The 12,209-nt window shown below is 39.5% G+C and overlaps 1 protein-coding gene across 1 annotated transcript in view; it reads right to left on the reverse strand.

The window, feature by feature from the left end:
• UBLCP1 (ubiquitin like domain containing CTD phosphatase 1) overlaps positions 1-6,827 on the reverse strand; it is a gene marked incomplete in the record, with an annotated part of 598,821 nt that extends 591,994 nt beyond the window's left edge. Inside the window, 1 exon segment of the mRNA XM_044069354.1 lies at positions 6,697-6,827. Coding sequence (XP_043925289.1) covers positions 6,697-6,722 — 26 coding nt within the window.
• Positions 6,828-12,209: the final 5,382 nt, after the last annotated feature.

The following is a 12,209-nucleotide window of genomic DNA, read 5'->3' on the forward strand; positions in this document are numbered from 1 at the left end:
CTGTTACCACTAACAAGAGTCCACATCTGATTGAGAGCTTTTACTACAATCATGACCTTGCAATTTATGCACTTGTTCCTGAAATGAGGCTCCTATGTGCCTTGAATCTTAATGCATTGAGAGACTGCCCCCATGCAAAGTCCAAACCATCTGCTATGACTAACTGAACTGGAGGAGGAAAAGCACGTGGGGGGGCCTGATTTAGCAAAACCTGTTTGGCCCACTATATGAGCTCTTTCTTGATGAAACTGAGCAACTGAATTTGAAAGAATAAAAGGACAAAAAGATGCAAGACCAATTTTTGATGTACCACTGGAGCTTCCTCATCTGTAGTCTGGCAAATGGTACCATTACATTAGACAAAAGCCATGTAACTCAGAATTTTGAAGAACTCACTTGCTGTGGACATATTTTGGATGGGCTATATTAAAGAAGTGATGCTGAAAAGCCTGATACTTAGAGGGAGGCAACCAATGGATAGACATATATTTAGGGAACTAACTTGCGAGATGGGTTTAACTTTTCTTTTCCAGATTTAGCTTGAAATCCAGGCTGTTGAAAAGATGAACAGTAAAATAAACGAAGAGCTGCTATGGTGTCTTGGATAGAGAGAGCTGAAATGAGGCAATTGTCTAAATATGACAAAATACAGAGGTCCTGAAGTCTGTAAAAGGCTATGACTGGAGTTAGGCATTTCACAAAAATTCTTGGAGCACTGGAAAGACCAAGAGACAAAAATGTAAACTGAAAGTGCTATTCCAAAGAAAAGAATCTCAGATTATGTCTGTGCTTTTTGTAAACTGAATGTGCAGGCCAGCCTCTTGAGGTCAAGAGTGACTAGAAAAAGAACTACCAGCAAAGGCTATCACTCCATGGAAAAATAGGTTCAAATGAAAACATAAGAATTTGTATTGTTTTTCTAGAAGAAGAGGGATCACGATTGGTGGGAATCCCCTCCATCACAGACAATAAGCATTCCGAATTACTTTTATAACCCAGGCATCTGTACAAATTTGGGAAGAAAGGCAGGGGTGAGGGAAAAGACATAGGTAGCCATTCAGATTTCTTTTAAAAGGAGGATCAAGATCAGTCTCTTTTCTTTTTTGAATCTCCCTGCCATTTTTCCCTTGTATTGTTTGGAAGGCTTTTGCCAAGAGGATTTAAAAGGTTTTCCATAATAAAATAGACCAGGAGGAGGACAATCCCTTTGGAATTTATGGCATTTAGGGACAGGGTACAAAAAAGTTGTTTGACCTCCTGCATCAACTTTCCCATTTCTTCCAGTTTCTTTAATACTTCATTTGAAGAATTCCCAAACAAATGGTTCCTATCCAGAGGGACATTCAGAAACAGAGCCTCATCAAGGAAATTTTGTAATCTAATCCATGCATTCCTGCTCATGCCTGTAGGTGCAGTGGCAGTCCTAGAAGCAACATTTGCGGTCTGATAAGCACAGTCATGACAGAGTTTTTAGCATTTCCAGTGAGGCAACATATAGCATCTCCAACAGGGAGGTTTAGTGCCAGAGTTCGGTAAAAAGTCAAGGTTTGCTGCACATTAGCAAAAACAGAGATATTAGATATTTGGACACAATCTGGAAACCGATTGCTCTAAATGCTGAAGTGGAAGAATGCAGAGACATTTTTTCAGAAATACATCAGCTGTCTATTTGATACAGGGTTACAAGAAGAAAAGACCTTAGATGATCCATCTCCATCGACAGCAATGACAACAGGATCTACCACTGGGTTTTTATAAGAGCTCTGGGTTTTATGTGGCAGTCTATAAAACAGGTCAGATTTCTTGGGGAGCAGGGGGTTAGGAATCTGGGAAAAAAGAAGCAAAGGCACCCTCTAAGGTTCCTAAAATGGGAATGGCTACTGCTTTTGGGGAATCCACACTCAATCCCTCATATCTCTTTTGGAGATTAAGATGCCTCCTTACAGTACCATCAGAGGTATTCATTTTAGAAGTTAAATCTCTAAAATAATATTTTTTCCACTGGAGGAAGGAGTTCTGAACAGAGAAGGTTTTCAGTCTAACTGCAGACACCTGATTTAGGCAAAATCCACAACTTATAAAATGTGTGTCTCTCTCTCTCATCTGGGATAGGAACTGGCACAGAAGGCTGGACAAAGTCTGGATTGCTTAAAAAAATACATCCCTGGGCAAAATAATGCCAGTATTCCTAAGAAGCTTTATGCATAGAGGGGATGGAAGAGGACAAAAAAAAGTTTAGTCTTTCGAGTCCTCTTTTTAAGGGTTCCAAGCCTTAAAAATATACAGGTAGAATCCAAAGGCTGGCCCTCCATAACAGATGCAGCAACATCCTCCCTCACAACAACTTAGAATCATTATCTCTGGTGAGGGAGAAATTCACCAAGTTCTCCCTTCTCAGCAACAGTCATGCTTAAATGTTGGGCTTTAGTAGCTATGTGAGGGACCAGAACAACTGGACTGATGGTCTGAGGACTATGAAATAATCTGGAAACATCAGAACCAGGCCACAGAAAAGAAATATGTTCTTCGGGGGGGGGGGGGTCAGTGGAATAAGAGTTGGTTGCCATGGCCTTTCACACCAACTAAGGAGCTTATTTTCAAGAAAAAAAAATTAAGGGAATGTAGCCTTTCTCTTTATGGTTTTGGGAGTAAATGAAAGGCAAATTTGGCAAGACACTGTATCATGTTCATCCCCAAAACAAAAAACACAAGAAGAATGGGTAATCTTATAGGGAATCTCCATAACCACAAGAAAGTTGACCCTTCCTACAGACATAATTAGCTTTTAAATAAACTTTTCCACATAAAAAGGTTCCCCCTAGGAGGATACTTTTATCTGAACCAGACTGACAAATCTCACCACCACTAATACTGAAAGAAAGTTTTTTAAATTTTGGCATGCTTGTTAGTACTTCTTATACCAGCATGCACACACCTGCTAAGGGTGGACATATGGAGCAAAAAGAACCCCAAATCTTTGTAGACTGGCCATAAGGCTGGCTGGCAGGATACTTCCCACATAGTTACAGCTACTGCAACAGTGATCTAATGAAGAACATCCCATGTTCTTTCACTTACCCCACAATAAAACTCACTCAGTTGCCATCCCGTGAATTTAGAAAAGAATTCTAAATACAACCCATTAATCAAAAAAGGCAGAGGAATGTAACTCATGCCAGTGATAGCTATAATCACATGGAACATCCTAAAAACATTACCAATATGGAAAGAAACAGTCTGGGATAAAGTACAGTAAAATGAATTTTTTTCTATATTCAAGAATACAGCAAAGTAAACATTTAACATCAACCCCCCTTTCACATAGGGTCAGGATGTCATATCAACTGTCACTACAAAAATATATTCAATACAGGACAAGTCTGTCTACAAATACATTGTCAGATCTCTTTACTATATGCCCTAGTACTACCCAATGTCAGGAAACCTACTGAACAAGCCAAGTAAGACCTCGTGTCCTGCTTCTGTGCCATGCAGGCCTGAAGCCCTGATTACAAACAGAGAACTCATGACCAAATCAGCAACTCAGGAGTTGGAAAGAGAAGAGCAGAGCTCAGAAGCCAGTCTTATCATACTTTCTACTTTTCCTTTCATGGACTCAACACAATGAATTTCATGCGAGCCACAAACTGAAAACATATTTATTCAATCATGTTCAGTGACGTTGCCGTGATCCCAGGTGTTTGGCAGGGCTCGTACTGCGCATCTGGTGGATTAATACACTTCAAAGACTTCTTTCCTTCTACCACTGAAAGAATCTGTACATCTCTTACTGCAGATTCAGTAACTACTGTGATGTACTTGGCCTTTTTAGTTTCTATTTTAAAGTAACACTCCACAAACATGGGAAGATTTAACCCTCTCATGGAGTAAGTGAATCTGAACCAATGACTTCTTAAATGAAAAGGTTAACCCACTCTACTGGTAAAAACGCATCAGTCCACAATATTCTAGCATCACTAAATTAGAGAAAAACACTCTTTTCTCAAATTACACCACTGAGACACTTTAAAGCACTTCCTCCCACAGAGACTAGAGATGCTAGCAGTAACATCACATCTTATTAAATGAACTTCTAAATAATTCAGTTTGAAAAATAACTGAACTTGACTGCCACTAAGGAAGAAAACTACGTAAATGACAGGACTGCATGTCTTTCCATTTTAGTGATCTATGCATACCCTAAATAGGGTCTCTGGACTGTCCAACAAACTGGAAATGACATACTAAATGAGACAACTATTCCTCATTTTCTATCATCTCCTGCATTTTATACCAAGGTTCTAATTGCATTATCCACTGCATGCTCTTTTACATGCATGCTCTTTTACACTGCACGGTTTCCATTTCATATATTCCTTCAGAAGATACTGTACAAAAAGCAATCTATTCCCCAAGAACATACTACACAAATTACAGGATGATTTACAATCCCCCAGAAATGTTATAGAGAAAGAGAAACTAAAAAACATTTTTTTTACATATATGAAGGTATGGTCAGGTACTACGAATCAGAGAATATGGAATTCAGACATGCAAAGCCATACAAAACTTCTCATCATCTTCTTTCAGCTGTTCCCGTTAGGGGTCGCCACAGCAGATCACCTGTTTTCATTTCTTCCTGTCCTCTGCATCTTGCTCTGTCACACCAACCACCTGCATGTCCTCTCTCTCTCCACATACATAAACCTCATCTTAGGCCTTCCTCTTTTCCTGTTACCTGGCAGCTTCATCCTTAGCATCTTTTTCCCAATATACTCAGCATCCCTCCTCAGCACATGTCCAAACCAACGTAATTGTGCCTCTCTGGCTTTGTCTCCAAACCTTCCAACCTGGGCTGACCCTCTAATATACTTATTCCTAATCCTGTCCACCCTTGTCATATCCAGTGCAAATCTTAACATCTTTAATTCTGCCTCATCCAGCTCAAACTCCTGCCTTTTTGTCAGTGCCACTGTCTCCAACCCATATAACATAGCTGGTCTCACTACCCTCTTGTAGACCTTCCCTTTCACTCTTACAGGTACTCGTCTGTCACAAATCACTCCTGACACACTTCTCCATCCTGCCTGTACTCTCTTCTTCACCTCTCTTCCACACTCACCGTTACTCTGAACTATTGACCCCAAGTATTTAAACTCATCCACCTTCGCCACCTCTACTCCTTGCATCCTCACCATTCCTCTATCCTCCCTCTCATTCACACACATATATAAAGCCACACAAAACTTCTAAGTGACAGAAATATGCATCTTTGTTTTCAGAGACATTTTTAAACAAATCACTTAAGAGCTGTATCCCAAAAGCATGTGAAGAAATTTAGAGGAGCACTTCAAACTCAACATCTCCCATTTATTCTAGTTAGCTTCTCAAGAAACCGCATAGTGTTTTACTGCCAGAGCTGACAATATAGCTCTCATTTATATCACTACATAAAACAAATAAAAGTCTTTCACCTAAAAATATGTTCACTGTGTGATTTATACCAATCTTTACAAACTTTATTGGTGATTGTCACCCAAGATAAATTATTAGATGGAGACACACCATCATCCTAGCAGAATAACCAAGAGTCAGTAGTAACAGTTACTAGTGGCCATTTAAACTTCACTGCAGTGTATATGACAGAAGAGGCAGTATGATGTAACACAATTCACCCATGCAAAAGGCGAGTCCCAGTCTTAAATATTACCATGTACATAGCCCCTCTTTCTCCTTACTCACTGTCATCTTACAACTTTTACCTTTCTCACTCTCCCTATCTCTGGATTCTGCATCTTTATCATTACTTCTTCCTTGCCTTGTCCTCTAAACATCTTGTGTATTTTGCAACATTGTGTCACTGCTAGTTTTTAAGCTTATGTTTTCTGTGTATATCCTGCATTTCTACTGTAACTGGAAGAATCAAGTGCTAATCAGTATTTATATTTTATGCTTATTAGATGCATGCACATGAGACACACAGACGTGCTTGCTTATTGTGCCTACTTATCAAGACACTTTGTACACATTTCAAATTCTGCAGGTTGAGAGGTGTGTGACTGTATGCCTACAGAGTCCAAGGATAAACCTTTCCAAACTCTCTTCCTGCTACTTCTCAAATTCTACTTTTATGTTTGAAAAATGTACATCTCAACATAGTATTGCTGTTTTTCTGGGTGTTACTTGTTTGTACCACCTTTGCTTTCCATCGTGGTTGTAATTAACGTTTTTGATATTCAGGATGACATTGTAAACCATACTCTACCCCCTAACCAAAATGTAAATAAAGTAAACACACAAATATTAAAGCACAAAAGGCAAATCTTTACACAGCTACATGTATAGTTTACCAATAAAGTGTGCAAGTTAAAGACTGTTCATTCATAAAATAATTCTAGTAGCACGTTAAACCATTTAAACAAACAAATATACAAAATAATTTGAATGGCTTCTGTATGTCATTGGAGGCACCAGACATCTTCATCTTGTTTAAAATCAAAATAAAACCTCCACTCAAAGACTAGAATATCATCATCATCATTAAACCACAAGCAGCACTTTAACTGACACTCACGCAAGCTGCGCTATATGGTGTGCATTACCTTGATGAAAAATTAAAAACATATAACAACTTAAAATATATATTAAAAAATAGAACATAAGCAAAAAATGTATATAAAAAACACAGAACTGCACCTGGTACACATACGACTTGTACACATGTACTATTCTCTGTTAAGCTGTATCCTGAGTCGCACAATGCACCAAGCAACCTCCTTTCTCTCCCAGCAGCGCATCTATTATGACGTCCTCAATACGGAGAACGACTGTCCTATAAGAGCGTAGTCTAATCTTGCTGGTTACTTTTGTTGAATAATGCAGGGTTGTACAAGAAAGAATGAATACTTCTGCTATAATTAAGTTGCAGCACGTAGAGCGACGAAAAACTAAACCGTAACGGATGCATTTTGTCGCGCACAACCATTCGTACTACCACAGTTCTGACTCCAGAAACACGGACAACGCAAACAAATAATTAGCGAAAGAGAACCCAAACTGGGGGCTTTTTTAAAATTATACTAGTACCGTTAGCCGTTACCTACCAAATGCATACAAAGAGGATGTGAATTAGCATGCAATATAGAATGCCTTTCTTACCACTGTGGAGACATGGTGATCAAATGTAAGGTTGCCTTCAACCTGTGTGCCCAGGTCTCTAACCACTGAGTGCATACTTAGGAATTTACTATTGATGTGGTAGTTAGCAGGAACATCGCCCTTAACAAAAGGGATGATGATACATTTTTTTTTGCATTGAGGTTAACACCGTGACTTTGGCACCAATCATTTGTTTGCATAAGATTCTCTTGTGGGATGTTGACATCATTTGCAGAGTCTGTGATCGCTCCCAGTTTGCAGTCAGCCACAAACCTTTAGTTTTCGCTTGTACTTAAGAGAAATAGATTCCAAATAGTAGAGGTCCCAGGACTGATCCCTGTGGAACACAACTGGTTATGGGTCTGCTGTTGCTGGTGGATTCACCTTTGTCTGGAAGGCTTTAAATGTGTGTATACATTTATTATTTTTTGGCATTTTTTACCAGGAAAGTACGACTGGGTGGGAGCCCATTTTCAGAGGAGGTCCGGGGAGAAAAGCTCCAGAGACGATTAGCATATCACATTAGCTTATTACAGAGCAACAATGAGCATTTTCACATACAAGAAAGACTATATAATAATGGATAGCACACCATTTTTACATATGAAACATGCCTGCACATTAATTACAGACATTAGATATTACTAAGGAGACCATATACGTGAGACAAGTGGTCTTTACAATTATCGGATTCAGGTCAGTAAGATTCTACTTGATAGTTAAATCATTTTTATCATAATATATTTAGTATACATATTGTGTAGTACGTGGTTGAGACAGAAAGGAAGTTACAGGAGAGGGAATGTAGGAGATAGAAACGTATGTGTTTATTAGTAAAGTGTGGGGTATGGATAGGGAAGAAGCAAAAGGGATAAAGAAAAGTTAGGGGACTGTATAGTCATAATAGTTGTGTAAGGTATAGGTAAACGAGGCAAGAAATTAACAATTGTATAAAATATAATAGTAATATGGAGGGTAATGTTGTTACAGTTACAAAGGATTAAACTGGTGTAGAACATGAGCAGAGCCATGTTTATTTATTTATTATTTTTATTTTATTATTTTACATTTGTTAACCGGGGGTGTCTGACTGAGCCGAAAAGGCCCTTTTTCACCAGAGGCCTGGGGAGAAAAGCTCCACATAGAAAAATTACAGATACATTTAGATATTTAGACTTGATCAGTATACATACAAATTACAATAGACATGTTTTTACAGTGTTATGCAGCACATCAACAGTTACAGTGGAGAGAACAAACAAGAAAATATTAATTTAAAACTAAAGGTAATTAATAGATTTGTGGTGTACAGCTGAAATTTGGAACATAGGTAGAATACATACATAGTACAGTACAAACATTGTACATTAGCCAGTGTTTGTGAGTAAGAGTGAAAACTATTATCAAGTACTCTAGGTTTAGTATGTGTACCTTATCCGCTTTCACTAGCCCTGGGAGCATTCATGGCACTGCCAACTTTGCTTGAGATGTTGCCTAATGAGGTTTTTAAAGGAGGCTTTAGACGTGTTTTGTATGTTAGTGGGGAGAGAGTTCCATTTTTTTTGCCACTGAACTACTATATAGTGTGTCTGCAAAGCTATTGTAGCTGTTGGTGACTTCTAGTAGTAGTTTGCATGATGATCTAAGAGGCCGTTTGGGTGAGTGATGTTGTACTAGGTTTTTGAGGGCAGGACACTTGTTGGGGAGGTAATAGTTAGAATGACAGTGGCAGAGCTGATTGTAGGTTAGGAGGTTGGGCAGTTTAAGCCACTGGAGCTGTCTCAAAGCAGTACAGTGATGAGTTCTATATGAACAATTTGCAGCAAAGTGGGCAATTCTGTTATAGCAACAAAGGCAAGGGTATACTCCAACAAAAACTTTTTATGTAAGCGCTTTCGAACACTATAAATAAGTGAACTTTATCAGATACAATCTCATTTAGAAATGTTAAAATATACAGAATACTCCCTCCATGATGTCATAATCCTTTTAACTAATTAAAGGTACAAAACACCCTAAAAAACATTTGTTAAAACAATATATATCAACAGTTCCATTTTAAATGCAATAAATAATCAGCATACACTTAAAAAATGTTTCAAACATACATTAAATAAATAATATATATATATGTATTTATATATACACATATATATGTACATTTTATGCCCTCATCTTTCTAGTGATTTCATTTTCAAAACACATTTTATACAACAAATATCATTAAGACCTGGGTACACAAAAGCATTCAACTTGTACTGCCAATGTAGTTCCCTCTCTTCCAGTAAGAGCTGCCATGGTCCTCCACGAACTCCCTTTTTAACTTGATCTATGATATAATACAAAAAATGATGTTCTGGGTAATCAACCACATGCTTTGAAAAAGCATTATTAGGGTTCTTTTTGTTGATGCTGTACTGTAAGAAGAGAAGGCAGAAGATAACTATTTACAAGGCTGTATCCAAATGTGGAGGTGAAGAAGTTTCTAGTTCTGTAGAGTAAGTTTGGTTTTTGGTGTGTTTTATAATGGCATGTTGTATGTGCAAATCAAATTTAAGGTTGTTTATGGTCATGCCTAATAGTTTTGTATCGGTTACCACTTCTGTAGTGTTATTATTGCGGGGGTATATTTTAAAGTTGTGTTTTCATAGGTTCATAGCTAGGTACAAGGCTATCTGCCCGAGGGCATTTATAAGCCTAGCCAGAGTGTGTCACCTTTCGCCACCCCATTGATTAATTAACTGATCCTCTGTCAAGCAGAACCAATGAAGTGATCCCAGGGGTGTATTTTCTGTTACCCATCCACTCATCAACGTTTTTCTTGAAGAGTGTTAGTGAGGGTCTCTGCCTGATGTAATTTGGAATTTTGTTCCAAAGCATGGGGAGTCTCTGTGACAGGAATCTATCCCTCCAGCATGTTCTATTTATTGTTGTGGCGAGGTTTAGCTCACTAGAGCGCGTGGCTCGCACTGACTTGGATTTCTTTAGGTGGAGCATGTCCATCAATTCTGAGTTGGACATGGCTTTGTAAGTCAGGCAGAGATCACCTCTGAGTAAGTGATATGCCACTGAGTACAGCTGGAGTTTTTCAGTTGGGCTGCATAGGACATATGTTTGAGGCCAGTAATCCTCTTGGTGAGGTACTTTTGTGGTCTTTCCAGCTGTTGGAAGTGTCTTGTGAGGTACATCCCAAATGGGGCATTGTACTCTATGATGGGTTTAATGAGTGATGAGTAGAGGGGCACTATAACTTCTTTATTTCTAGATGTGAAATGTTTAGTAATTAGATGGGCCACATAGAAGGATTTCCAAACTACTTTGGCAATATGATTGTCAAAGGAGAGATTACTATCTACCTGGGTCCCCAGATCTCTTATTACCTCTTCTGTATTAAGGGGGCTGCCACCTATGTGGTAATTCGTGGGTGTTTTGTTTTTCCCAAATGGGATGACTACGCATTTTTTGGCATTTAGCTTGAGGCCATGACTTTGACACCAGGTGTCCGTCTCAGTAAGGCCCTTTTGGAAGATGTCTGTGTCAGCCGGAGAGTCAGCTATGGCTCCCAGTTTGCAGTCATTGGCGAACTTGGTTAGCCATAGTCCTCCTGTGTTTGCCTGTACTTCTGAGAAGTATATGCCAAACAGTAGGGGTCCCAGGACCAAGCCTTGTGGGACACTACTTGTGAGTGGTTTAGAGTCGGATCTGGAGCCCGCTATTTTTACCGTGTGAGTTCTGTCTGTAAGCCAGTTGGCATCCCATCTCGTGATGTAGGGGTTTATGTTCAGGCTGGTGAGTTTTTCTGTAATACCCGAGTGGGGAATGATGTCGAAAGCCTTGGCGAGGTCAAGGTAGGCTGTGCAAACTACCTTTCCCTCATCTATGGCCTTGGTGACTGTCTCGAAGAAGTCAACCAGGTTTAGTAGGCATGATCTGCCCTTAACAAAGCCGAACTGGGTCGGGTCAAGTGTTTGGAGGTTCCCAATGTCTTTGTTAATGAGTTCCATGATGATGCGCTCCATAGCCTTGCAGACCAGGCTAGTCAGGCTTATGGGGCAATAATTACCAGGGTCATTTGTGGCCCCTCCTTTGTGGAGAGGAATAACCATTGTTGTGCGCCATTCTATGGGCAGGTAGCCTGTGGAGGGCTGAAGTTGAACAGTTTAGGTGAGGGGTTAGTTCGTTCTGTAGTTCATGCAAGATGCAGCCTGGGACACAATCTGGTCCCATTGACGCTGTGTTTTTGGCTTTTGAAAGGGCTATTTTCACCTGTGCATCTGTGATTATTGGGACACTACACTTTTCCGGTATTGTTGTGGGCCCTTTTGGAGGTAAGAGAGGGGTGAAGTTTGCACTGAATCTGTCTGCCCGGATGTTGGCAATATCAGTAGTTTTAGTGTATTTTGTGCTATTTTGCACTAATTCAGTGTATATCTGCGAGTTGCCACTTAGATACTTAACATAGCTAAAGTAGGCTTTGTGGTTATCTTTTGAATCCTTGGCTATTTTTCTTTCGAAGTTAGCCTTGGATGATTTCATGAGGGACCTTAGTTTCTTACTGATACTGATCAGGGATGTCTTTCCTTCTTGGGATTTGCTTTTTTTCTGAACTAGTTTCCTCCTTCTATTGTATAGCCTGTTTATTGCAGGGGTCCACCAAACTGGTTTCCTTCTCTTAGAGGAGTGAGTTTTGGTTTTGCTAAGGATGGCATGATCCATGCATCCTTGTAGGTGCTCATAGAGTGTATTTGTAAAGGTTTCTGCATCTTGGGCAGCATTATCCTTTAGCGTGGGGGCTGAGAAACTTACCACCTCTGTCTTAATTAAGGTGAAGTTTGCTTTAGAAAAGTTTTTACTGTGGTTTCCTTAGTTGGGGGTGGTGGTGGGGTGTGGACATCCAGAGTGATTAGTTAATGGTCTGATCTAACCAGTGACAGGTTGACCTCCGGTGTGGAACACCTGTTGCCCATGTTGGTGATGACCAGGTCCAATATGTTTTCACCTCTGGTAGGGGAGTTTACCAGCTGATCCAGGGCATATGAGTTGATGAATTC

Source organism: Protopterus annectens, chromosome 4.part0, assembly GCF_019279795.1.
Source record: "Protopterus annectens isolate FY-2018-M chromosome 4.part0, PAN1.0, whole genome shotgun sequence".
Taxonomy (NCBI): Eukaryota; Metazoa; Chordata; order Ceratodontiformes; family Protopteridae; genus Protopterus; species Protopterus annectens.